The sequence below is a fragment of the Syngnathus floridae genome, chromosome 7 (genome assembly GCF_059516105.1).
Source record: "Syngnathus floridae isolate MCC-2025c chromosome 7, RoL_Sflo_1.0, whole genome shotgun sequence".
In the NCBI taxonomy this organism is placed as follows: Eukaryota; Metazoa; Chordata; class Actinopteri; order Syngnathiformes; family Syngnathidae; genus Syngnathus; species Syngnathus floridae.
Window position 1 is genome coordinate 7,312,698 of NC_142419.1, and position 26,923 is coordinate 7,339,620.

The 26,923-nt window shown below is 41.0% G+C and overlaps 4 protein-coding genes and 1 non-coding gene across 5 annotated transcripts in view; 3 read left to right on the forward strand and 2 right to left on the reverse strand.

Annotated features, from left to right (window-relative positions):
- The first annotated feature begins 508 nt into the window (after positions 1-508).
- Positions 509-3,980, forward strand: rflnb (refilin B). Its single transcript, XM_088380886.1, has 3 exons — positions 509-1,038; positions 2,322-2,407; positions 2,729-3,980. The coding sequence occupies exons 1-3, from the start codon at positions 850-852 to the stop codon at positions 3,075-3,077; spliced, it is 624 nt and encodes a 207-aa protein (XP_088237012.1). The 5' UTR covers positions 509-849; the 3' UTR covers positions 3,078-3,980.
- Positions 3,981-4,404: 424 nt separating this feature from the next.
- On the reverse strand, positions 4,405-4,477 carry trnav-aac (transfer RNA valine (anticodon AAC)). Its single transcript has one exon. It is a non-coding gene; the product is annotated as a tRNA-Val (tRNA).
- A 356-nt stretch (positions 4,478-4,833) lies between these two features.
- dus4l (dihydrouridine synthase 4-like (S. cerevisiae)) lies at positions 4,834-7,147 on the forward strand. The gene is made up of 6 exons (XM_088380877.1): positions 4,834-5,166; positions 5,370-5,491; positions 5,577-5,694; positions 6,158-6,280; positions 6,343-6,569; positions 6,644-7,147. The coding sequence occupies exons 1-6, from the start codon at positions 5,078-5,080 to the stop codon at positions 6,907-6,909; spliced, it is 945 nt and encodes a 314-aa protein (XP_088237003.1). The 5' UTR covers positions 4,834-5,077; the 3' UTR covers positions 6,910-7,147.
- Positions 7,148-7,587: 440 nt separating this feature from the next.
- Positions 7,588-11,244, forward strand: bcap29 (B cell receptor associated protein 29). The gene is made up of 8 exons (XM_088380879.1): positions 7,588-7,692; positions 8,145-8,255; positions 8,467-8,567; positions 8,715-8,862; positions 8,936-9,071; positions 9,396-9,498; positions 9,659-9,759; positions 9,861-11,244. The coding sequence occupies exons 2-8, from the start codon at positions 8,164-8,166 to the stop codon at positions 9,894-9,896; spliced, it is 717 nt and encodes a 238-aa protein (XP_088237005.1). The 5' UTR covers positions 7,588-7,692; positions 8,145-8,163; the 3' UTR covers positions 9,897-11,244.
- Positions 10,824-26,923, reverse strand: part of slco1c1 (solute carrier organic anion transporter family, member 1C1) — a 28,567-nt gene continuing 12,467 nt past the window's right edge. Inside the window, exons 4-15 of the mRNA XM_088380876.1 lie at positions 26,568-26,700; positions 23,213-23,334; positions 22,991-23,137; positions 22,124-22,222; positions 21,231-21,473; positions 20,782-20,946; positions 20,480-20,675; positions 20,180-20,345; positions 18,489-18,661; positions 14,524-14,588; positions 13,697-13,814; positions 10,824-13,613 (exon numbers count right to left, since the gene is read on the reverse strand). Coding sequence (XP_088237002.1) covers positions 13,376-13,613; positions 13,697-13,814; positions 14,524-14,588; positions 18,489-18,661; positions 20,180-20,345; positions 20,480-20,675; positions 20,782-20,946; positions 21,231-21,473; positions 22,124-22,222; positions 22,991-23,137; positions 23,213-23,334; positions 26,568-26,700 — 1,865 coding nt within the window. The 3' untranslated portion in view covers positions 10,824-13,375. The remainder of the gene's footprint in view (positions 13,614-13,696; positions 13,815-14,523; positions 14,589-18,488; positions 18,662-20,179; positions 20,346-20,479; positions 20,676-20,781; positions 20,947-21,230; positions 21,474-22,123; positions 22,223-22,990; positions 23,138-23,212; positions 23,335-26,567; positions 26,701-26,923) is intronic.

Consider the following 26,923-nt stretch of genomic DNA (forward strand, 5'->3'; position numbering starts at 1 on the left):
CGTAGTTTAAGTAATTTGGCAATTGACGTGATTTTAAAAACAGCGTAACTTTCACTTTGAATTGGATTTAAAATCTGTAGTAGTTAAATTCTAATGATCCCTGGACCTGCTTTACCAAACCTTTTTTTTGTTTTTCATTTTCTGCTAGTTTTTGAGTCTTAATGTCACTTTTGTCTTCCATGTGTACAAAACCTGCAGTTTGTTTGTTTGTTTGTTTGTTTGTTTGTTTGTTTGTTTGTTTGTTTGTTTGTTTGTTTGTTTGTTTAAAATGAGTTGGCTGTTGACAGAAACTACACTTATGTTTGTCGTCATCTGCACTGTCTGATCAATATTTGTGTATGGGGAAATTATTTTCAATTTGATGAGCCAAATCCGTACTTTTTGCTTGTTTTGTTTTTGTGGGGTTTGAAATAAATATCACTATCTTGATTCTTTTTGTCCTTCATCCAATCAGCATCGAGGAATAGCCTTCAAAGGGCGTGTCTTTTCTCTTTTAATGTATGAACGACCTCTGAGGGAAAAGTTTGAAGCGCAGCCGCGGGTCTATTCAAGTCATGTCTAACTTTACCCTGTCCGGTGATAAAATGTAGTATGCACGTGTATATACAAATTTGAGCATTCTGATTACTGTGCTAAAGGACTTAAGTAAAAGGTTAGTGGGAATTTTTGTCTTTAGTTATCTTCATTGCAAGCACCCTTGCAAGTAGCTCGGGAACCAGTGAGACGTGACCGCGGGGAACGTAAACAAAAAACGCCGCAAAACGGGGAAGCTGCTTTTTGGAAACAGTCCTCTTTTGCAATAAGTGTTACCGGCTGCTGGTGTATCACAACTTCTCACTTGAAAAGGAAATGGTCGGACGGTTGAACTTTCCAAATGTTTGCGAAGAGGACCCGCTGGGCATGAGCTGCCGGGTGGACAGGGGGCTAGACAGCCCGGACTCGGGGTTACCGCCGAGCCCGAGCCCCAGCGTTTGGCTAATGCATCAGGACAAACTAGCCCGTGGCGTCAGTCCGATACCGACGGACGAAGGATCGCGGGTGGGTAACAGATTCATAGTATTTTCGTAATTTTTCCTCATTGTCAGTATGCATCACTAATGAGTCTCACCCGAATTAGACCCGAAATGTGAAGTTGTAAAGGACCACTATCACCTGCACCGGTGTTCTGAAAGTCTCCACCTGTTGACAACATGGTGCAGTAAATCTTGGCTCGACGTGAATCCAAAAATTCCAAAATGGTAGACGCTGCTCTAATGGGTTTATAATTGCCTACATTGATACAGATGTTAAAACTCAAAATATACCCAAATGCTTACCAATTATTTCCAAATTAATCATATGACTCCAAAAGGAACTCTGTCTGTGTCTGTCTGTCTGTCTATTATAATCTGTTGTTTAAAAAAGACTTCATCTTAATATGCAAGTAAATCTGTTTTATTACATCAACATACTTTTTTTAATAATATAATTCTGGGTCTATCAATTGCTTATTTTGCATCTCACTGGACAGGACATGGGCATGTCTCGCCACCATCTTCCTACAACAAATACCTGAAGGAAACAATCACCCAATTTGCTGGATCAATGACTACAGCATGTGTAACAAATATAATACTCTTACGTTGTCCCCTGTTGGAATACCAGAAGTTGTTTGTGATAACATTTTGCTTGCAACACTGCTGAGAAAATACGTGGTCGGCTTACGTTCAAAGTTAGCTTCTTGCATTCTATTAGTTCACCACTAGATGGAATTGAAAAACTAAAAAAAATATACACACTGTTCCTTTGATCATGTGTCATGATAGTGATACTTGGAGAGCTAAATATTTTTTTTTTGCTTTACGTGGTGCTTAGTGCAAAAAAATTGAGAACCACCTAGGCAATTATCAAATGATGATGTGCCAGTTTGCAGCTCTTTACCTTTTGAAGGAGAATTGTTACTTTAATTAGCATTAGCAGTTTATGCAGGGGCGTTCCATATAGCATTGTTGCTACATGTAAAAAGAAAATAAGTCTGTGAATATGATAGGTTGTCAGATTTCCCCAATTGAATACAATGCTTTTGCTTTAAATATGTACTTCTAATATGATTGTTTTAAATGTTAGTTTTTTTGTTTGCCTTTAAGCACATCTGCAGTGGAAATGGGCATTGAACATTAGCTATGAATGTACGTATGTCAGTGTACGTACGTTTGCACATATGCCTATGTTCAAATGCACACAAAATTAAATGAAATAAACTCATTGGCTCGCTTATATTGGACCATACATACTATGTTCATTCTAATGTGCTTGTTTAATTGTATTTATGCATTTTGCAGGTTTCAGCTTTGCCCTCTGGGTCCTTCCAGCCTTGGTCCTATGGGGAAGGTATAGCAATTGAGCCTTTACCTCCTAAAGAAGTAAGGTTAGTTTTGTTGGGAAGTTCCTCAATCTATCCATTTTGTCAACTGTCTTAAGGGTTTGTGTTCTGAGGTTCAGTGTTCGACTCTCGGCTGCATCCATCTTCTCCTTGCCTTCTGTGAGTTTTCTGCGGATACTCAGTCTTCCTCCCACAGTCCAAATATATAATTGTTTGGTTCATTGAAGATTAGCTGTGTAAACTGTGAATGCTTGTTTGTTTACATCTGCCCTGAGATTGGCAGGACCAGTTCAAGGATGGCTGAGCGGAATAAAATCAGCACTGTCCAGATGTGCAGACAGCTCAGTAACCTTCTATCCTCTGCAGGTACACCTCCTCAATGCACTATGACTCGGACCGCCACTTCATTCAGAATGTGGCCCTGCAGCCGTGGGGTCAGGGCTTGGAACACTGCACGCAAACCATCACTGCCGTGTCCCACAGCACCTGGCGTCATTATAAGACACAACTGGATTTCCAGCCCCGCCATAGGCCGCAGAGCTTTACTAGCACCACCATCATCTACCCCAAGAAAACGAGCACCAAGTATGTCACAGAGCTTAGCTACGATCGCCACCGACAAGCAAGACGTTTCTTCTCCAGTGTGGAGTTGCTGGCAGCAGGAAGATACCTCAGTAAGACAGAAGAGGTCATTTCGATCAGTCCTGTTTTGTAACGTACCCCTTGGCTGGCTGTCGCTGACCCTGCTGTACATTTGAGTTGCTTGTTAACATTTTCTTAATTAATGGCCTTGGTCCAGAATCACATGTGCTGTGTTACATAAAGCAGAAATGTAGACATAGTCTGAAGTGGAGCTTATACTCATTCATTCCATGTCTTCATAATTCAGCCAGTGGGTGAATCGTTCATTAGAAATGACCTTTATATTAACTTCCAAAAATATATTGTATCCGTCTAAGTGTTTTTACAGGTCTTGACCTACGAAGGCTAATGACTTGCCCTCCATTGAAGCCTCCCATCAAGTTGGCCACTGCCTGATGTTTAACATTATTTTTAATGAGAGCAAAGACGATGACAACTGTACTAGTTAAGGAAAGGGAGAGAAATTCACTGTCGTGCAGGGTTTTGGTGCATGCTAAGAAATCACTTAAGAGAACCACACTGTACAAAGGATAATTAGCTATGAGGGTTTTTTTGTTGTTTATTTTTGTTTTCTTGCCTTTCTGCACTAAATTAGCACAAAATAAGCTCTTCTCAGCTTTTATTTTAGACATTGACAAATGCATAATACTCATGTCTTTGGATTAGAGTAACCATTCAGTACGAGTAAGCTTTTGTATACATGAATTGTGCATGTGACATGGATGGAACATGAGTCTTAATTGAAGTGACAAATACAGTATTGTTTATCTCTCACTGGCCTACAAGGGAAATGTGACACTGCATTCCACAAGAGAAATTTGTATTTATTCTTTTTAAGCTTAGAGATTTTATCATCTGATAAATTTATTTTGTCAATAGATATACAGTAGTTGCGGGGTGCCTCACTAATGTTTCATTCTTATGTTTGCTATTGCTTTGGTGCCAATTTTGAAATAAAATAATTCATGCTCACCTATTTTCGAATTTGATGTAAAATAAATGGTATACAGGATAGATGATGGGAGATATATGTGGTTGACTTCTAATTTAAAAAAAAACGTACATAGTACATATCGCAGTCTCACGTCATGTTTTATAATTCAAAAAAAAATCCCGATAATTTGCGCCCGGCATCAACTGTAGTACAGACAAATGTATTTAAAAAAAAAAAAAAAGCTTTACACCAATTAATTGACAAAGTTGCTACACAATCATGTATATAAGACATTTAGAATGAACCATTTTGCAGTTTTCCTGTAGTGCGAGAGCGCCTCGTAGTGGCTGGGGAGTGTAATTATTTAAATTTAGAGGACGACCAACTTCCATTAATCCGGAACATCGAATTGTTGGGAATAAATTCTAATAATCAAAACAATATTCTCTTTTGAAAATCAAAATACTGTTTCCACCCGGTCTCGAACCGGGGACCTTTCGCGTGTTAGGCGAACGTGATAACCACTACACTATGGAAACTGGCTCGTTTTGCTGTCCAATTAGCTACAAGAAACTAAAACATATATCCATGCGGGATTTTTGATACGTTGAAATAGAGTTAAATGTTCTTATCTTTCAACATGTCATGACTTTTAACATATTGAAATAGAGTCGAATGTTCTTATTTTATAACTTGTTTAGCTGCTGCAACGTAGAACTGAAATGATTCGGTCAATTATTTACGATACGTCTGAACGCAGCATAAGACGTTTTATCTTAACACTCTTTGCACTTTGTAGTGTGTCACAATGTTTAGCGAGTATTTAACAAGCAAGCATTTTTTTTTACCATTATTATCATTTGTATTGATAAATAGTTAGTTTATTTATTTTTCGTTTTATAAACCACGCCCACATATTTCCGCATGGTGGACGAGAAGTCATGTTGTACATGCTACATGTGTCCGAAGCAAAAACTTTGCTTGTGCCCGTAGTTTTAGTAACGTAAGTACGTATTAGCAACAATGTGCTTATGTTTGATTTGAAGCACTTTAAGGCAAAGTGACAGGGTGGCAACGATCGGGCACCGCCACCGACGTTAGCTGGTTATGCTAAGTGCTAACGCTACACCTTTGTAAGGATGAAGACCAGTCACCAAAACAGCGTCATGAGCATTTTTGAAGAACAAAATGTGGTGAAAATTTGTGCGCCGATGGTTCGTTACTCTAAGTAAGTGTCATTTGTTTTTGTTTCTGCGCGTTTACTCCCGCCAAAGTCGTGTCGATATTTAATTCAATGAAGTTCTATATCGCTGCATCCTGCAAACAACAGCGTATCAGTAATTTTATTAGCTGCACCTCTTGTCTTGAGGACTACACATGTGTCGTGGATTCTCGGTTAATCATAAGCGCCGTGCTATCATTTTTCCACAGACTGGCTTTCAGGTCGTTGGTAAGGAAGTACAACTGTGACATTTGCTTCACTCCAATGATAGTTGCATCTGACTTTGTGCGATCCATCAAAGCCAGAGACAGTGAATTCACCACAAATGAGTGTGAGTAGATGTAATTCATCTGTGTTAAGCGCTAATAATCAACTGTGTAAGCTGTACGATTACTTTTGTCCCTTGTCTGCCATAGGTGACAGACCTCTGATTGTACAGTTTGCTGCCCACGACTCTCAGACTCTGGTTGATGCAACGTGCGCTGTTGCACCTTTCTCAGATGGAGTTGACCTGAACTGTGGATGTCCCCAGAGGTGAACATCTACCCGTTTTAAAAATAAAGCATAAACATTGGGCAGTGATAACACACAAGTCAACAATAATACAACTATTAAAAATTGCACACCGTTTGCTGATTCATTCACCACACTGATCTAAATGAAGGTAACCCATAGTACCACTGGCTGCTGTCTGAAATGATTTTGCTTTATTTAATGATGGACTTCAAGTCTTGAAACAATCCATTTTACATTGCAGTTTATGAGTCAAAGTTAGCTTTTTGCGCATCATTAATATTGAGAATCACGTATTTTTAAGTTTTTCTGATGATTGAAATGCTGAGATGGTCCTGAAAAGTTTTCCTGAGCTGGACGCAAAGTCAGTGCGGGCTTGGTTCTACTCGCGGCGCATCCGTTAGCTAGTGACGAGCTTCGGTTACCTAGACGATTTAACGGATTATGGTGTCATTACTCAGTCATTATTTGTTGTTGTTTTCAGATGGGCCATGTCTGCTGGATATGGCGCTTGCCTTATCAACAAGCCAGAACTGGTTAAAGACATGATCAGACATGTCAAGAACCAAGTGGCCAATCCAAACTATACAACGTCCATTAAAATAAGGTAAAAGAAAGCTATTAAAAAAAAAAAAAAACAGACATTAATAGTTAAATTGACTTTTGTAGAATTCACAACGACTTGAGGAAGACAGTAGACCTGTGCCAGAAGGTAGAGTCAGCAGGTGTATCGTGGATAACAGTGCACGGTCGTACGTCGGAGGAGCGTCACCAGCCAGTTCACTATGACGCCATAAAGACAATCAAAGACAGCGTGTCCATTCCGGTTATTGCCAACGGGGACATCAAGTACCAACGCGATGTGGAGTCTATTCACCAGCTCACTGGTGTTGATGGTGAACCCTTTTTTGTTTTTAGTCAAAATTGCTTTATTGAACGTATATAACAATTTCCTGTTGATTTGTTTTAGGTGTGATGGTCGCGCGAGGGTTGCTGGCTAACCCGGCCTTGTTCGCGGGGTATGAAGATACACCATTGGAGTGCATATGGGACTGGGTGGACATCGCTGTACAGCATGGCACTCCATTTACGTGCTTCCACAATCATCTCATATACATGCTTGAGAGGGTTAGCTCCCAGCCTGAGAGAAAAGCATTCAATTCTTTATGCAGTACATCCGCTGTAATAGACTACTTGCAGAGTACATATGGTTCAGTGCATGAGTTGGAAACATGAACATTTTCTATAGAATTTCTCTGAATGGGGGGACCAGGCGAGACATGTCCCTGCACATTTTGGTGTAGGGGACACCCTGGCATGGTCGCCAGCCAATTGCAGGGCACCTATAGTTGACAATTCACACACATTATACACGCTGAACAGGATAAAGCAATAGAAAATGGACTGAATGGAATGATTAGCCAATTATTTGAAGTTTTGGGACTGTGCCGGAATAAAGACCTTTTGACTGTGAGACACGTGTTTTAAGCACTACTCATTCATTTTGATCATCTGTGGTCACTTATAATAATCCAGATAGTAAAATTGTTGATGTAATTTCATTAGGTTTTGTTTGTTGTGCCTTACTGTTACAAGACATAAAATGGTCTAAAAAATACATGTGATTTAATACTCAGTTGTAAGGTTTTAATTCCACCAGTTTACACATTTACGGGCTTAATTTGAAGTACACGATATAAAAAGAAACACTAAGAAAGCTATTAAATCAACTATAGTATTTTGACAGGACGGAATTCAAAACAGTGCCTTCAAAATAAGAGCAATTTAGTTGCACTAAATGTGCCATTAACGTATTTCTCGAGTTCGACAACAATTATGTTGCTGCGGCGACCACGTGGGGACAAGCGGTATAGAAAATGGATTGATAGTTTGCTGGAACGCACACGTGATTTTATGTATTGAGTTTTAATCTGAAAGGATCCAGCGGAAAGCATACTTCTTACCGGAAAAGTCGCATTGTTGCATATAGCAGGAAGTGTGGTAAGAGAGTCGTCAGACGTAAGTTCCTACCTTCCTAATATTGTTTTAGAATAAGTTTTAAAAGTGTGCTTGTCGTCAATTGTGTGCATTCATACATGCCATATTGTTCAGGTGCAGATTTGATAAAGTTCTTATGTTTTTATTGAAGTAGATAGGAAGTTTGAGTCTGTCACAAAAAGTACACAAGTGCGATTGATTTTCACTTGTAGCTGCAATCGTCTCTTCTTTGAGTTGTTTTTCTTTTGTGAGGAATATTTCACGTCACAGTGTTGCTTGAGACCGCGTTGCGCCGTGTCATGTTATGTTAACTTAAACCTGACTCAATTGTGAGTTCAGAGAATGTTGAGACATGAAGTGTTGACAAACAGGTAGAGAACTTTGAGTGGAAATGGACCACGCCTTCCATTGAACCTGTTGCAAGATTAAGGAGGTTGTAAAACCAGTGTGCGCTGATCTTGCCCTCTTTTAAGTTGACCTCATCGCTTCAAGATGACGCTACAATGGACCGCTGTGGCCCTCTTCCTCTATATGGAGATAGGCGTCCTTGTCATCCTCTGCCTGCCCTTCATCTCAGCTAAGAGGTGATGCACACGTTTAACAAGCAAAACCTGTCAATTTAAACTTCCAGGACGCAAATTGTTGCTGAGTGTTAAAAAAGTGTCTGCAAATTCAAATTACTCCTAAATCACACCACAGGAAAATTTAGTTTTTTGTGTACCCCCATTTATAAAGGCATTCATGCATGATGATTTTATGAGTGCTAGCGTGTAACCATGCATCTGTGTGTTTCAGGTGGCAGAGAATTTTAAATTTGAGGATCTGGAGCCCCGTTGCCCGCTTTTGGAACAAAGTCTTTCTTACAATGATTATCATACTTCTTGTCCTTTTCCTCGGTAAGGGCAATCAGTTGTTTATGATTCATTAAAACTTATATATTATATTTTATATATATATATATATATATATATATATATATATATATATATTGATGTATACAAACAGTGATGGTGGTAGAATGTGGTGTGCTCCTTCTTTTGTAGATGCTGTCCGCGAGGTGAGAAAGTACTCTGTTAAAAATCTCGGCACGGATTCCAAACTGCTACCCAACATGCATGACCACATGCACATGAAGCTTTTCCGTGCCCAGCGGAACCTCTACATCTCGGGCTTCGCTGTCTTCCTCTGGCTGTGAGTCTTTACTTACAGATCAAGCTCAAACAAACCTGTCAATTTAAACTTTTTTTTTTTAATCTGTAAAAAGGGTTATGAAGCGAGTGATCACCTTGATTAATCAACTGGCTTCAGTATCTGGGACAACTGCTGCACTGCAGGCACAGGCTGACACTGCAAACAAAACTGCCAAAAAGTACATGGAAGACAACGAGCTGCTTAAGAAGGTACAGACAGACAGACACAGACAGACACAGATAGATAGATAGATAGATAGATAGATAGATAGATAGATAGATAGATAGATAGATAGATAGATAGATAGATAGATAGATAGATAGATAGATAGATAGATAGATAGATAGATAGATAGATAGATAGATAGATAGATAGATAGATAGATAAATAACCTGTCATAGATAACTGGTGCACCTCCACTCAAGCGCATACTAACCAGCCAGAGGCTCCTTTAAACATCAGTGTATGCACATTTGATGAATAATTCAATACTACCTGGCTTTTAAAAGTCTGTGCTTGCCATGTTGTTCCAGACTCTGATGGAAGGCTCAGGAGATGCAGCAACTGCAGAGGGCATGGAGCTGTTGAAGAAAGAGGTGGAGAAACTGAAAGTAGAACTGAAGGCTTCAGAAGACGGTTAGTGCAATCCTGGTTGGACAAACTGTCTCTCGCCACAGTGGTCAAACAATGTTGCCTCACAATGTTTTCCCCTCCTTGCTTATATTGTTGGTTCAACCTTGGCGGAGCAATTGCTTCCTGTGTTCCGTTTTGATCTTCGATGTGTGTCTGTGTGCAGTGCTGAAAAAATCTGAGTGCGATGCGGTTGCACTGAAGAAACAAACGGACAGCCTTGCCAAAGAGTATGACAAACTGCTTCAAGAACATCAGGTGCTTCAGGTAATACTTTTTTCCTAACAGCAGCTTCCCATTTGCCTAAGGCCAGCTATTCCCCAAGGACTACACAGCGACTTTTCCTCCTGTGCTCTTTTGTCTTCCAGAATGCTCAAAGTCCTGTAAACAAAAAGGAAGACTAACCTTTGGGAGAAATTCTCCACACAACTCCTTGTGACGTCGTGCAAATGACACCCAAAGCACATACAAGTTTTTAGTGGAGCACATTTTTAACTTTTTGACTCTCCTGGCACATGACTATCCCTAAGGAGAAATTTCACTCACTTTCCTGTTTCTGGTCATTCACACTGCGATGGAAAAAAAAAAGAAAATCATCTTGGACCACATATGAAAGTGGCCCAGGTTGGATTTGAGAAAAAAAACAACGAATCAAGCTGTTTAAAATGTCCTAAAATAATTCCATATACACACATACGTATGGGCAATAATGGGAATTGAGCTGCAAGGTGAACAATATTCAAGTGAAGTCAATATTATCTCTTTTTTTGTTTGGGACTTCTCTGAAGAATGTTAGCATGATTGGAAAAAAAAACTTTTAAGCCTGCTTTGAGCTTTGTCTTCTCAGAAATGATCCACTTTTTTGTGTGTATTTCTAAATCTCCTAATGGATCATTCCCTTATTCACGACCTCTATCACTCGTGAAAGTTGCTGCTCTCACAAGTTTACATTTATTTGGATGTAGCACACATGCACTGTCAGGTCATTATGTCTTAGTTAAGCTTTTTCCCTTGTTTTTGCCATGTCTTAATTTGAATGTGGCATTTGTAAAAAAACATGTGAGGTAATGCTTTTTAATGGTGTGTTAGGTGACAAGAATATCAATTGTACTGCATGGGACATTGAGTTTGTATTTTTGTTTCCCAAATTCACCAATGTTTCACCTAATGTATGGGCGATGGGCAATGCTGTATGCACACTTTGCTCACTTTTGCTGGCTATGTCACATGCATGTAAATCAACATGCCCATCACTGTCAGGAAGATGCGCAATGTTTTTTTTTTTTTTTTTTTACATCTTACACAAAACACCCCAACACATTTTTTTTAGATTGGGTATTCAAAGTTTTATTACTTGCAAGGTATTTTTTTCTTGGCATTTTTACAAAAATAATCCATAATAAAAATTAAATACATTCTGATTTTTATAATCCAAGTTATTTTTTTTCTGGTAAACTTCATTGCTGCTCTTCTGTCTGTATTTAATACTTGTGCCTGACACAGCTGAATTCAAAAGACAGAAGTCACAATTCAGTTGAGCCTCCAATTAGGTTATACAGCATGTATCCTCCGTAGTGATAGTCATACAAAACAATATTGTCTACATGTATGAGGATATTATGTAGATATTTTGAATTTACCTTTGCTAAGTATATAAGGAGGATATTTTGTTTTCCCCAAGAAAGAAATATAGTAAACAACTGAGAACATATGTCTGTTGAGTTTAGGCATCACTTTCTGCACACACACGCACCCCCCCCTCCCAAAAAAAAAAAAAAAACAGCACAAAACGAAGTCACTAGTGTAAAGTCTGACAATGTCGAGGTAGAGCTAAATACATATTAACAATACAAACTATGTCACGGTCGATCAATTGATCAAAAGCTGAGGGCAATATTTGGCACAGGTCATCCCATTAAACTACCATACATGGCAGTAAGTGATCGCCATGGTGACTACAAATATACCGATTCGAGGACATTAATGTACTTAGGCTGCTGTTAGCAAATCAGAGCACTTGCCAGAATTGTTAAGCAGTTGAGGCATTTAATATGACAGCATACTGTCCATTCAGTGTTTTGAGTTTTGCTCTAGCAGTGCAGTGAGTCACCAAACGGTCTGGAATTAATGTTATGAATACGCTTAGGGCAGCTCGTTTGCCTCATGATTCTGAGGTTAAAGGTTCAAATATCTCTTCTTACTGTGTGGAGTTCTCTTGTACTTTCCACATTTAAAAAAGGCATGTTAGGTTAATTGAGGACTCAAAATGGATAAAACAATGAATCCATTAAGATTATTGTTAGAATATCCCTTTTGATGGGGTTAGAGTGAAAATGCAGGAAAAAGGCCAACGTTTCAATAAATTTTAGGGGGCGGGTCCCACTGACCTTGTGGGGTGGCACTCTTTCTTACAGGAGACACGCCTCTGGTATGAAATTGTATCATATGCATTCATATGCAGTCTAACCTGCAAGGCACTTTTGGGCAGGAAACATTCAATTTGCCTATTCTTTCAACACTACCGCACACCAACAGCCTTCACAAAGGCAGGTTTGCTACTCCGGTCAGGTTCTGTCCTATTTGTCCACCATTCATGATGTGTAAAGTGATCACAATTGTAAGGACACTGCATGGGGCCTTTGAAAATCGTATTTTGAATTTGACTCAAATCCTTGGCGGAAATTTTGAATCCATTGTTGTTGCTACTGCTACTAATGCTGTCTATTTTTTCTATTCATTTAAATTTGATTGTTTTGTTTTTTTTGTTCCATTCTCTTTTCTCGGTCTCCTCTCAAACTCTTGTACTGTCCAGCAGCATTTCCCCGAAACATACATGTGCATGCCAGGCAAACTGCAATGGAGGGAGGATATTAATACTCTACTGTACAGTTCTGGTGCTGTCAGATAATCAGCATGTATACACGTTTAAAAAAAAAAAAAAAAAGTACAAGAAAAGTGACTGTCAAACTATTCTCAGGATAAAGTTGTAATTGAGTGTAAACTGAGTGTCTAGCATTTAGTCTAACATTAGTATCATAAAAAGTAATAGCCAATAGACCTTTTCAATTTCTGAATACTAACTGCAATAAAGTTTTAATGTAAGGGCTAAAGTCAAAATACAAAAAAGTTTAAACGTTATAAAATATATACATATAAATTAATATAAATTGTTTTAACTAATATTAAAGACCTGATGAATGCACAGTATGTCTATGAATAAATAAATAAATATATATATATATATGTATATATATATACATATATATATATGTATATATATACATATACATACACACACACACACACCCTGCAGAAAGCGGCAGTTCACTTTACATGATAAAATTGAAATTACGGACTTTATTCCCATAATACTAACTCTTGACTTTTTCCTCTTAACATTACAACTTTATTCTACTGACCTCACAGCTTTTTTCTTTCTTGTAATTGTATTTCATTTCACTGTGGCATTATTATTCCTTCATACATAAAAACAGTGTTAGATAAAAAAAATTGTGTGGGGGGGGAAACAAATACAATACAAATGCAAAATATCCAACTACAGTATATGAAATCTCTCTGCAAATATGAGAATTCAGAAATATTGTCATCAGATTTAATATGATTCCCTGCAAGTGTTTGTGTGTGTGTGTCTGTGTGTGTGTGCGTGTGTGTGCGTGTGCGCATGTGTGTGTGTGTGTGTGTGTGTGTGTGTGTGTGTGTGCGTGTGCGCATGTGTGTGTGTGTGTGTGTGTGTGTGTGTGTGTGTGTGTGTGTGTGTGTGTGTGTGTGCGCGCATGTGTGTATGTAGATAAATTTGTTCATCTGCATGTGATGAAAAGGAGGTTGGTGGTCCTCAGAGGTCATCTTTTCCCTCTCTAGGGCATCACAGTCGCGTTTCGCGGTCTGTGCCATTTTCTGACGTTCTTTGCAATGTCTCAGAATTTGAGATCACAAATTCTTCCTTTCTGAGCGCTTCTAGTTCTGTTCCGCCATTGGCTTGAGATCCACGAAGGGCATCTTGTTCCTCCTTCTTCAGCTGTCTACTGAGCAGGATGAAGCCCGGGATGCACATTAGAAATGAGATCGTCCGTAGGCTCAAAGTCAGGCCCAGGTAGGCGATCCTAATGGGAAAAAAATTACAAAAAAATTCTGCTCATGTGGAAATAACTTCATATGCCGCATGTATTAACTGAGAGAGTTCTACCTGTATTTTGTAGTGTTGTAAATTTTACAAGCTCCTCTTCCACCGCAGCGTTTCTCACCCCATTTTAAACATGTGCTGTCAATGATTGCTCCAAAGTAAATGGGTGCCGGAATTCCGGCTGTATATAGACAGCAAAATTGTTTCAGCCAACAGTACATGATATTGTGGTTTTGCAGTAATGGTTAAATTAAGTTTCAAATTTTCTACACATACAAGTTGTAGTATTTTTGACTCCTCTAGATGCCACTCTCTGTTCAACATTGGGCTGAAAGCACCCCTTTATTTAAACCCACAGTGCCTCTAGAGGAGTCAAAAAATAAAACTGATTCACGAAGTAAATTTGAAGTTTCATTTTTCCCATCATTAGTTTAAGTACCGTATTTTCCGGACTATAAGGCACACCTAAAAACCTAAAATTTTCTCAAAAGCTGACAGTGCGCCTTATAGTCCGATGCGCCTTATTTAGGGACCAAATTCCTAAATTTAAACTGGCCCGAAGCATTGTGTCATGAAATCAATCATAAGTGGTCCGCTGAAGACTATGAATTATAAATCAAAAAAACTATGGATCATTATTTTGTGATTATAAAGTAATTTGTTGCGTCTGAAGTTGAAATAAAAAAGGTAAAATGGAGAATGATTTGATTTGGATTAAAAATCTGACATGATGCATTAATAGTGCGCCTTATAGTCCGGTGCGTCTCATATAAGGACAAAGTTTTAAAATATTCATTGAATATTCATTGAAGGTGCACCTTATAGTCCGGTGCGCCTTACAGTCCGAAAAATACGGTAGTTCAGATCGAATACATTTTGAAGGACCTCACCAAGTGTATGTGTCGCTAGAGCATGGAATCCCAAGGCAAACGATTTCAGCTGTGGTTTGATGCACCTGTAACAAAAAGATTTGGAGTCATATATTATACATATAATTTAATATGAAATGTGGGTCTTGAAAAGAATGATGGGACTAATAGAGTATTTAAATCCTTTTTAACCCCTCTTTGGTTTCTCTTGGTCTCTTGGCTAGCTTTTTTTTGGGGATCGTCTAAATTTTCATTTTTGTCATTCAGAGTGCTGTGATGACAGAAATTCCACTTGAAAGTTCAACCTCAAAATGTTCCAGTCAAAGGTAAACGAAGGAATTCTGACTCACAAATGTGTGTAAACTAGTGTTTGTGTTTTTGAATACTATAGATCATTTAACTGACTGCAATGTTGAGAGCGAAAGTAATATATTAAGTCTAGTTTTGATCATTGATTAAATACCGTATTGGCCCGAATATAAGACGGTGTTTTTTGCATTGAAATAAGACTGAAAAAGTGGAGGTAGTCTTACCTTCGGGGTCTAGACATTATACCCATTCAAAACGCTGGATGGCGCCAGATATCTTTAAAGCGAATGCTGAACTTAACTCCCTAGGCTAAAGCAAACCCCTGTCACGAAGAAGAAAAGTAAAAATAGCGGTAGCACAAAGAAGAAAAATAAAAAATAGCAGCAAGAAAGAAAAGAGAAGAAAATAAGAGAAGAGATAACAGATAACTGTAAGGACAGTGACACTGAGCACAGCGAGGCAGAGGAGTAATGTTCTGACATGACAGATCTCAGCTACTCTCAAGTTTAAACCAGTTTGCATTATTTCATTGCAATGTTTTTCCTTATTCAGATTTGTTTCAAGACAACAGTTACAGTTTGACTTCACTTTGATGGTTAATGCAGTCATTGCAATTTTGGTGTTTTATCACAGTAGATTGGTTTATTTACGTTTCAAAAACCAGAAGCCATTCATTTACAAATGTGATTGCACTTTAGTTTACATATTTAAATGTTCAGACATTAAGATGTGATGGACAGTTTTTGCATGATTTGAATGAGGCAAAATAATATGCTTTTTTTCTCGAATATATTGTTATAATCATTTGTTTCAGATGTACTGTAATTATTTTCTGTATAAAAAATAAATTTGGTGTTCAAAAAGTCTTGAGTCTTGAAAAAGAGGGGGTCGTCTTGTAATTAGGGTCGTCTTATATTCGGGCCAATACGATACATTTTTCAGAATGACTTCATTCAAGAAGCACAGTGAACTAATGATTACCATAATACCCAGAAGTCTAAGGGAAGAGACTGAAATGGGTGTCTGTTCTAGAAAATGGATGCATGGATGAACTTAATTTCAATCCCAAGTGGTTAACCGCATAGACAGTCTCTTCAATGGAGTCTCTTAATGTTGGGCATGTTAGAAGTCTATAAATGTCATGTGTCAATCCATGTATATCCATCATAATGTTTTTTTCCCCTCCAACTACAATCTGTGACACTTTTCCTTAAAGGAGGTCAGTTCAGACATTTCAGATAATCTGTTTTCTCAAAAGACCTCAAGAACACTGCGGATACTATAAGTTTTAAAAGCATAAGTCTTGGACACACAGGACAGTTCCTAGAAATGGCCTCATAAACAAACTAAGTTTAGTCTACATCAAGGTCATGACAATTAATTATTATGACTGTAATTGTGCATGCAAGGCATTTATAGAGTGTAGCTTGACATAGTCGACCGTAAAAGGGGAATAAAATCATTTCAGTACAGTACCATTGAAAAATAAGCTAAAAAAGCTAAAATAATATTTTTGAGTTTTCAGAGTGCACTTAGGGCGATTCTAAAACGCCCAACAAATCAATAATTGCTGACAATATTTCAATGTTCTTCTCTAATAGCGATAAACAGTTGGAAGTGCTACTAAGTGGTATCTGCCACCTAGAGGTGCACGTTATTACAATTTAACATTGATTAGAAGTGGTAGAAGAAGCTGTTTTATTATTTTGCTCTGCCCAAACCTCGGCAATAGTCACCTTTGTACCCTAAATTACATACTTCCAACAAATGGTAGAAATTGTGAGGGTCCCACCCAATATGTACTGTTTAACCCAGCGGTGTCCAAACCTTTTGCAAGGAGGGCCAGATTTGATAAAGTGAAGGGGCCTGGGGGCCAATAGTTTTTTGATGACATTTTTTAACTACAAAAATTTCATGCAAATACACAGTTATAAAACAAATTTCATTGTCCCAATTGTCTTTATTTTTTTAATGACAAAATAACCAAATATAAGCCACTCAGGCAGATGTGAACAACTCTAAAAACACAAATTCTGCCTTTCATTCATCTGAAGAGTCAAATATTATTGGACAAACTGTATGAAATACCTTAAATTTACATGAATTTAAAAAATTGTTTGCCTCATGAAAATTTTAAACGGGAGTTATAAGTAATGCAAAGTTTTCTGTTATTATTAAAACTTAAAACAACTGAATTTTGCTCTTGTCATTCACAATATCTTTCAGAAAGTAATAGTTTGTGTCATGTCTACAGGTTCATAACATCAACAGTATTAACATGGCCACTTTATAGGTTGCTTTAGTAATATTTACTTTTGACTTGCAGCCCCGCGTCAAGAATCGCTGTTGTGATGCCACTTCAGCTTGGATCTGCTTCATTTTGTCAGCGCGGTCACTCCCTGTTAGCTTGTCGTATGTGTTAGCATGTTCAGTCTGATAGTGTCTCTTTAGGTTGAAATCCTTAAACAAGACAATTTTCTTACAAATTGCAAATTAACACAATTGCCTTTATTTTCAGTGAAGAAGTATCGTAATTCCCATTTCTCTTGAAAGCGACGGCCCTCAATGTCAACTTTCCTCGTATTTTTTGCAGTCGCCATGGCAGAAATGAGCGGAGTGGTGGTGCTGCCACCCTTTGGTAATAGGAGGAATTACAGTTTCAAGTTTCATGTTTTTTTATTCAGTTTGACAGTGCAGGCGGGCCATAAATAATATATCATAAGACCGAAGCTGTGGGCTGTATGAAATCTGACCGGGGGCCGTATTTGGCCCGCGGGCCGGACTTTGGACATGCCTGGTTTAACCAGTTCAATGATGCAACCTTAACGGTACGGCAATGGTGACGACCCAAAATTTTAGCACCTTTGTTTTCTGATAGTGTGTGATCTATTTTCAATCAAATCACACAAAGAGATCAAAATGTCTCATAAGCACTTTGAGCCAGAGGCCAGCAGTTTAGCTCAATCCTGTTGCATCATATCACAACTTCAGATCATTGTGGAGGAATGTTAGGAAGATACCTGAAGTTTCTACCAGCTGACATTGGATGAGGCAAAGTATACTCTGAATTGCTTGACAGACAATCAGAGGGCAAACAACCATTCTCGCACACATCCACACCGCTGGACAATCTAGTCATCTATTAACCTACCGTGGATGTTTTTAAAATGCGAAAGGAAAGTCGAGCATGAGGGAGAATATGCAAACTCCAGAGAGGCAGGCTTTAGCCTTTGAACTGTGAGGCGGGTGTGCTAATTAGTCGTGCAATGTTAGCAATGATGAGGAAATTAAACAGTAGCTGTTTGCACCCTGACACGAGTATCACAACATCGTCTGATCTTATTTGTGAAGAGCAGAAACTGGCCTTTTAAGATTTAACGCTGATCATGTGGCTTTTTTTTTTTTTAAAGATGGCAGATGGCCCAGTGGGATTTCCAACTATACAGATAAAAAAAAAATCAGCAGATACTGCAAATTACACTAAGACTTTAAATAACCCATTTGATAGCTAAATCAAGCAAAAATTTCCATATAGACATATTGCAAAGCATTCACTCATGCGGTATCCAAATCAAACACAGCACCACCTCAGCTCTACTGAGTGATCTTTAAAACCTCTATGATCAAAAGGATGAGGGACATGGAAGCTTTTTGATGGGCTTTGGCACAAGGCTGACCTGATGAGGAGCATGTAGCCCGGCGTTCCTCCCAGGGAAATGATGAAGGATGTGATGACGGAAAGAGCCAAGAAGTACGGGAACATCCTGTCGCAGTCGTCCTTATCGGGGCACTGACCTGTATGGGCTGTCAGATTACCAGCCACACCCACACAGCTACAGTTCGAGAAGACCTGGACAATAATGCATATACATGAATCATTGGAAAACAGAACCACACTGACTGAACATGTGTGATAATGTTTTTTTTTTTAACTGTAAAAATTGATTTCTTATGGAAACTTTGGTGATGTAAGTAAAAAGTAATTTTTTTTTTCCTCCTCATAAAAATCTATTAACCACATCTAAACTTAGGCACTTTCCATATCAGAGTTAAAAGACTGAAATGAAGGGCAAAACAACCCACCTCCCAAAAAGAATAAAGGAAAGAAATCACACATCCCAGATTTCAGTGACTCAACTATCAGAAAGTGGAATTAGTTGATAACAAATAACTTTGCTCAAAATTGTAAATTTCCACAGGACAACTCATGTGGCTCACTATTGTGTATGGGCTCCACGTGCTTGTATGCATTTATAACAAGGTCCTAGCGTGCTCCAGACGAGAGGACGAAGAACAGCAGCTCAATTGTTACGGCTTTAAACTGATCATGTGGAGCTACGCTGTGATGATTAAGTATAGGGGTGTACAGAATGATTTCTTTTCAAATGAGCACCAGAGTTGTTTGCTGCTCATATTTTTTTCTTGACCCACTGAGCTCCTTCATAAACTTAAGACTTGAAGCACATCAGAGTCAAGTAGGTCCCGTGGGCCACATCCGGCTAGTCCGCAATCGCTGCTGCCTCTATGAAATCAAAAATAAACCTAAAATATGCTTTGGATGTGTACAACTGTCCGCAAAAAAGAATTGTGATGTAGGTCTTGATGTGAAAATTCATTCATTCATTCATTCATTCATTCATTCATTCATTCATTCATTCATTCATTCATTCATTCATTCATTTATTTATGTCAGGGTCTAGGAACTTCCTTTCTGTCCACAGGTAGCATCCGTGAGCAGGGTGGCTGAGGAGTTACAGATCTGATCACCGATCACGCTCATCAAGGGGAGGCTCTTAAGGAGCTTGCTGTCAACAACTCGTCGCCTGAGTGTTAGACGATGTTGGTCACCTCTACAGCTGTTGAAACCACGTTCCCTACCCTGCTCGCCTACACCACGAGATTGTTGTAAGATATCTGTACTGCACTCCTCGTGAGCATTGAATTGATATTCTGTCTTACTTGTGATTGTCTGCTGATACTTTTCTCTTAAACAGATATTCAGTCGGCGAAATAAACCTGACAGTGATTTTGTCTTTCAGCTCCTGGACCCCACTCGCAGATCTCCGCTAAGATCCACTCCTCTCTGGCGACACTTCACCACTCCTGTTTCAGAACCCGGCTCAACTACCGACCGTATCTCAGTAAATCCTTAACGATCACTTTGGGCTCTCTGAGTTCGTTCTGCATGTGGGTCAAAACAATCGCCCGCACCATGTCAATTTATTTATTCATTCATTTGTTCGTTCGTTCGTTCGTTTGTTCGTTCGTTCGTTTATACATACATTTACTTACAGTGATTGTTTTTTTTCTATACCGCAACATGCCTGTTGAAGTGGTCAAGCATTTAACTTTTTACAGTTTTACTTACTGTGTTTTTCCCTGAACCGGTGGAGATGGTGCAGCCCGCAAGACAGGGAGAAACAAAAGTGATTCCATTCTCTCCACAGACTGGGTCCCAATTATTTGCTGAGCAAAAACAGTTGGAGTTGCAGGTGGTGAAAAGAGAGTGTTTGTCAGAAGATATGTCCTCCATGCTGGAAGAAAGAGAACAAGCCAATATGCTACTAAATACTGGTTGTGATGTGCACAGTACCAGAAACTTTCTAAACCTTCTACAATTTGACAACAGCCTGTCGTACAAGAGTTTCTACTGATTTTAGCAACCCACCTGTTGTACGGAAGAGTCACTCCGGCAATTTTGGCGTTCTCACAGCTCATCACGAAGAAAAACAGAGAAAGGACATAGCCAAGAAAAGAAGTTACAAAAGCAAATTTGGCTGCTCCTATAATATTCAGCTTCATCTTCTTCATTAGGAGGCCACCAGAGAAAATCCCAAGTGCAACCGCTGGGATATTAATCACACCTGGGATTTGTGAACAAAACACAAAAAAAACTCACGTCATCATGTATTGGTATGGAATCTATGCGTACTATATATTGTTTGGTTATTGTACATAAATCATTCATACCCATTAGAAAGTTGGCCTTTGAGGCGGATTGTCTAAAGTGCTGTTCGATGTACTTGGGTTTGTAGGTGACCATCCCAATAAGTGAGTTGAGCTGGATGATTGTCACACACAAGTAGATCAGATAAACAGGGTGGCCCAACAGGGTCCGCAGGGTTGGAATAAAATCTGTGAAAAGACAAGAGTCTATTAGGTGAGTGAGTGAGTGAGTGAGTGAGTGAGTGAGTGAGTGAGTGAGTGAGTGAGTGAGTGAGTGAGTGAGTGAGTGAGTGAGTGAGTGAGTGAGTGAGTGAGTGAGTGAGTGAGTGAGTGAGTGAGTGAGTGAGTGAGTGAGTGAGTGAGTGAGTGAGTGAGTGAGTGAGTGAGTGAGTGAGTGAATTTTTTTGGTAAGAAGTGGGTGTGAGAGAGAGAGTGTGTGAGATTTATTTAGATAAAGCCTTAGCCAGGCTCACCTTTGGCCATCTCTATGAAACTGGTGTGCTCTTCCGCTGGATACTTGTGCTTCATGGGGGCAGAGCCTTTAATAAAACTTGCCTGCTCTGGCTTTTCTGGGGTGTGAGAGCCTGGAACTGGCAGCGAGCGAGGCAGAAACCAGAATGGAATGGCAGAAAGTAAAGTGATGATGCCAGCTATGAGGTAGCCTAACCACCAGGCTCCAACCCAGCGGGAATCTGCTGGGGTTATTGTGATGGTTTCTGTTTTGGGGTAAATAGAGTGAATTAATTTTAGTCAATGTTTGATGTTTAAATGTTCATGTCATGTACATTTGCTGGCACTGCATTATTATTTTTATTATTATTATCATTATCATTGTTTTTATTATTATTATTACAGCTTTGGTCTTTACATTTCTAACTTTTCATTAAAAAAAGGAAGAATGCAACTTTTTTTTCCAGAAAATCACAATTTGATTCTTATAAAATTCCAACAAGCAACAAAAATTGTGATGAAGTCATTTTGAATGGAATACCTCATTAAGAATTCATGTAAAGACCACAATTTCTATATGGACTAAGGGCTGTGAGTGTTGTTTTTGCGTAGCCTGTATTGACTTGCCACTTGCACTCTCTCTACAGCACTCTATTTGATTGGAAGTTGCTTTGGTTCATTAGGGTGACTGATTCTAATCCTGAACATCTGTTCTGACTCACACTCAACTCAATGTGCTGCACTTGCTTTTGTATTATTGAATATCATGTCTCGGTTTTATGAACGAGCTCTTTAGTTGAAAGTGCCAGAGGAAGAAAAAAATCACTTTTCATGAATTCAATTGAGTTTTTAGCTGTTGTGAAAGTAAAAAAAATAAATAATACTCTCTAACCAAGTAATGTGAAAATATACGTACCCAGTTTTACAAATCCAATATCCACGTAAATTTTTGCACATAAAGAGCCTAACAGGTAGCCAAAGACAGGCCCCACCACAGAGATGGTCTGCACACAGCCTAGAACACCAAAAATACACTTGAGAAATGTGGTAGACAAAGTTGAACACAGGCAAAGACCATCAACATACATTAAATATCGAATACGGGCAAAATCTAATGGTGAACGAAATATTAGTGTTGTTAACCGTTTTGGTTTAACAAGGATACCCCGTAGATCAAGTAGGAGCATGCACTTCCTAAAGTAGAGTAGTCGAGAGTGCAAAAGACCCAGTGCAAATGCAACCAAGCCATCTAGTAGTGAATGGTGACATTACAAATTAAAATATAGAGTGGACCCCTGCTATTTATGGTGAAGGAATGAACGAATGAATGAACGAATGAATGAACAAATGAACAAATGAACGAATGAATGAATGAATGAATGAATGAATGAATGAATGAATGAATGAATGAATGAATGAATGAATGAAGCGGCCACTCAGTGTGGATGAGGGAGGCCTGCAGCCTGCCACTATTATTATTATTATTATTATTATTATTATTATTAGTAGTAGTAGTAGTAGTAGTAGTAGTAGTAGTAGTAGTAGTAGTAGTAGTAGTAGTAGTAGTATTACTAGTATTATTATTATTTTCATGCTGCATATTTTGAGAGTAGAGTAGTATAGTACATAAATTAAGTGTCTCAAAGGCACTCATGAAAAACCTCAGTTGGTTTTGGTAATCGATTAGCATTTAGAGGAGATGCCCTTAAATGTTCAACCGGCTGACGAATACACGCACAGATATTGTATACAGCGTAGATATTGAAAAGTGTTTTTTTCTTACCCACGTATAATGCAGCATTCTCCTCAGTAGCAAAGTCATCTATGTAGGAGATTCCAAGGGGCTGAACAGGGGTCTCTCCAATCCCTCGTAGGACATTTCCCAGGAGTACATATATCCACATGGACAGGTTGGAATCTCCTTCACATTCTGGAGAAGATTATATTATTCCAGTACGGTACAGTGTGCAGGCAACTGAATGTGTTGATCTGAGTAGACGCAAACCTGTCACCGGCACTTGAGGTAATTTACTATCTTGGCTGGGGTCAGCTGTTGAGCCGGGTAGACATGGCGACGAGGTAAGGCTTGAATTCACAACCCACTTAGCAGATGATTCAAATTCATATCTGTACATAAAGGTTAGAATGAAATTTTAATTTCCTGGAGGCGGGGCTCGAAGGCGAGCGTCTGGTGGCCGGGCCTTCGCCCATGGGGCCCGGCCGGGCATAGCCCGAAATGGAAACGTGGGTCCCCCTTCCCATGGGCTCACCACCTGTGGGAGGGGCCGAAGGGGTCGGGTGCAATGTGAGCTGGGCGGAAGCCAAAGGCAGGGACCTTGGCGGTCTGATCCCCGGCTGCAGAAGCTGGCTCTTGGGACATGGAATGTCACCTCTCTGGCTGGAAAGGAGCCCGAGCTGGTGTGCGAGGCAGAAAAATTCCGACTAGATATAGTAGGACTAGCCTCCACGCACAGTTTGGGTTCCGGTACAAGCCCTCTCGAGAGGGGCTGGACTCTCTTCCACTCTGGAGTTGCCCACGGTGAGAGGCGTCGAGCAGGTGTGGGTATACTAATTGCCCCCCGGCTGGGCGCCTGCACATTGGGGTTCACCCCAGTGAACAAGAGGGTAGCCTCCCTCCGCCTTCGGGTGGGGGGACGTGTCCTGACTGTTGTTTGTGTCTATGCACCAACTGGCAGCTCAGAGTACCCACCCTTCTTGGGGTCCCTGGAGGAAGTGCTGGAGAGCGCTCCTTCTGGGGACTCCATCGTTCTACTGGGTGACTTCAATGTTCACGTGGGCAATGACAGTGAGACCTGGAAGGGCGTGATTGGGAGGAACGGCCCCCCTGATCTGAACCCGAGCGGTGTTCTATTGTTGGACTTCTGTGCTCGACACGGATTTTCAATAATGAACACCATGTTCAAGCATAAGGGTGTCCATGTGTGCACTTGGCACCAGGACACCCTAGGCCGCAGTTCGATGATCGACTTTGTAGTCGTGTCATCGGATTTGCGGACGCATGTTTTGGACACTCGGGTGCAGAGAGGGGCGGAGCTGTCAACTGATCACCACCTGGTGGTGGGTTGGCTCCGATGGTGGGGGAAGATGCCGGTCCGACCTGGCAGACCCAAACGCTCTGTGAGGGTCTGCTGGGAACGTCTGGCAGAATCTCCTGTCAGGAAGAGCTTCAACTCCCACCTCCGGCAGAGCTTTTCCCACGTCCCGGGGGAGGCGGGGGACATTGAGTCTGAGTGGACCATGTTCCGCGCCTCCATTGTTGAGGCGGCCGACCAGAGCTGTGGCCGTAAGGTCGTTGGTGCCTGTCGTGGCGGCAATCCCCGAACCCGCTGGTGGACACCGGCGGTAAGGGATGCCGTCAAGCTGAAGAAGGAGTCCTATCGGGCCGTTTTGGCCTGCGGGACTCCGGAGGCAGCTGACAGGTACCGGATGGCCAAGCGGAACGCGGCTTCGGCGGTTGCTGAGACAAAAATCCGGGCGTGGGAGGAGTTTGGTGAGGCCATGGAGAATGACTTTCGGACGGCTTCGAGGAAATTCTGGTCCACCATCCGGCGTCTCAGGAGGGGGAAGCAGTGCAACGTCAACACTGTTTACAGTGGGGATGGCGTGCTGCTGACCTCGACTCGGGACGTCGTGAGTCGGTGGGGAGAATACTTCGAAGACCTCCTCAATTCCACCTACACGCCTTCCATTGAGGAAGCAGGGCCTGGAGACTCTGAGGCGGATTCTCCAATCTCTGGGGTCGAAGTCACTGAGGTAGTTAAAAAACTCTTCTGTGGCAAGGCGCCGGGGGTGGATGAGATCCGCCCGGAGTTCTTAAAGGCTCTGGATGTTGTGGGGCTGTCATGGCTGACACGCCTCTACAACATTGCGTGGACATCGGGGACAGTGCCTCTGGATTGGCAGACTGGGGTGGTGGTTCCCCTCTTTAAGAAGGGGGACCGGAGGGTGTGTTCCAATTACAGGGGAATCACACTCCTCAGCCTCCCTGGTAAGGTCTATTCAGGGGTGCTGGAGAAGAGGGTCCGTTGGGAGGTCGAACCTCGGATCCAGGAGGAGCAGTGTGGCTTTCGTCCTGGCCGTGGAACAGTGGACCAGCTCTACACCCTCGGCAGGATCCTCGAGGGTGCATGGGAGTTCGCCCAACCAGTCCACATGTGTTTTGTGGACTTGGAGAAGGCGTTCGACCGTGTCCCTCGGGAGGTTCTGTGGAGGGTGCTTCGGGAGTACGGGGTGCCGAGCCAACTGATAAGGGTGGTTCGGTCCCTGTATAACCGATGCCAGAGTCTGGTCTGCATTTCCGGCAGTAAGTCAGATTCGTTCCCAGTGAGGGTTGGACTCCGCCAAGGCTGCCCTTTGTCACTAATTCTGTTCATAATTTTTATGGACAGAATTTCTAGGCGCAGCCGAGGCGTTGAGGGGGTCCGGTTTGGGGACCTCAGCATCGCGTCTCTGCTTTTTGCAGATGACGTGGTGCTGTTGGCTTCTTCGGGCCGTGATCTCCAGCTCTCGCTGGAACGGTTCGCAGCCGAGTGTGAAGCGGTCGGGATGAGGGTCAGCACCTCCATATCCGAGTCTATGGTCCTCGATCGGAAAACAGTGGAATGCCTTCTCCGGATCGGGGATGAGAACCTGCCCCAAGTGGAGGAGTTCAAGTATCTTGGAGTCTTGTTCACGAGTGAGGGGAGGATGGAGCGCGAGATCGACAGGCGGATCGGTGCAGCGTCGGCAGTAATGCGGACCCTGTACCGGTCTGTTGTGGTGAAGAGAGAGCTGAGCCAAAAGGCAAAGCTCTCAATTTACCGGTCGATTTACGCTCCTACCCTCACCTATGGTCACGAGCTATGGGTCGTGACCGAAAGAACGAGATCCCGGATACAAGCGGCCGAAATGAGTTTTCTCCGCAGGATGTCCGGGCTCTCCCTTAGAGATAGGGTGAGAAGCTCGGTCATCCGGAGTAGAGTCGCTACTCCTCCACGTAGAAAGGAGCCAGATGAGGTGGCTCGGGCATCTTATCAGGATGCCTCCTGGACGCCTCCCTGGGGAGGTGTTCCGGGCATGTCCCACCGGTAGGAGACCCCGGGGACGACCCAGGACGCGCTGGAGAGACTATGTCTCTCAGCTGGCCTGGGAACGCCTTGGGATCCTCCGGGATGAGCTGGATGAAGTGGCTGGGGAGAGGGAAGTCTGGGAGTCCCTCCTAAAGCTGCTGCCCCCGCGACCCGACCCCAGATAAGCGGAAGAAGATGGATGGATGGATGGATGAAATTTTAGGAAAACAAGTGCCAATTTTCCATCTGTTTACTAAAAATCAAAGTAGTGTACTGTAGTTTTTTACTAACCGTCCAATGATGAAGTGAGGCAAGGCAATGATTAAAGTACCGATAGACATCAGCACACATCCCATTGCAATCATCTTTGGCCGATGGAGCTTGGCACCAAAGTAACTGACAAAGGCTATAACTAACAGGTTACCTGACAGAAGAGATCAAATATTAGGAACTGTTTGATATGCAAATTGTTTGTATTCAAAAAAGCCACCACTTTTGTATTTCAAGAAAGCAAAATAATCTGCATTAAAAAAAAATGCATGAATCTTCTAACTACGTAAAGATAATGTTTATTTGACATAACATACAGAAGAATGCACAGTAATGAAGCTTAAACATTAACAACAAACATTAAACATTTTATGTAG

Bases quoted from the DNA above. Each gene is read 5' to 3' on its own strand.
- dus4l (XM_088380877.1), top strand. From the start codon at position 5,078: ATGAAGACCAGTCACCAAAACAGCGTCATGAGCATTTTTGAAGAACAA. The intron at 5,167-5,369 runs GTAAGTGTCATT...ATTTTTCCACAG, and splicing joins CCGATGGTTCGTTACTCTAA to ACTGGCTTTCAGGTCGTTGG. The intron at 5,695-6,157 runs GTGAACATCTAC...TGTTGTTTTCAG, and splicing joins AACTGTGGATGTCCCCAGAG to ATGGGCCATGTCTGCTGGAT.
- bcap29 (XM_088380879.1), top strand. From the start codon at position 8,164: ATGACGCTACAATGGACCGCTGTGGCCCTCTTCCTCTATATGGAGATA. The intron at 8,568-8,714 runs GTAAGGGCAATC...CTTCTTTTGTAG, and splicing joins ACTTCTTGTCCTTTTCCTCG to ATGCTGTCCGCGAGGTGAGA. The intron at 9,760-9,860 runs GTAATACTTTTT...TTTGTCTTCCAG, and splicing joins AAGAACATCAGGTGCTTCAG to AATGCTCAAAGTCCTGTAAA.
- rflnb (XM_088380886.1), top strand. From the start codon at position 850: ATGGTCGGACGGTTGAACTTTCCAAATGTTTGCGAAGAGGACCCGCTG. The intron at 1,039-2,321 runs GTGGGTAACAGA...TGCATTTTGCAG, and splicing joins CGACGGACGAAGGATCGCGG to GTTTCAGCTTTGCCCTCTGG. The intron at 2,408-2,728 runs GTTAGTTTTGTT...TATCCTCTGCAG, and splicing joins TTACCTCCTAAAGAAGTAAG to GTACACCTCCTCAATGCACT.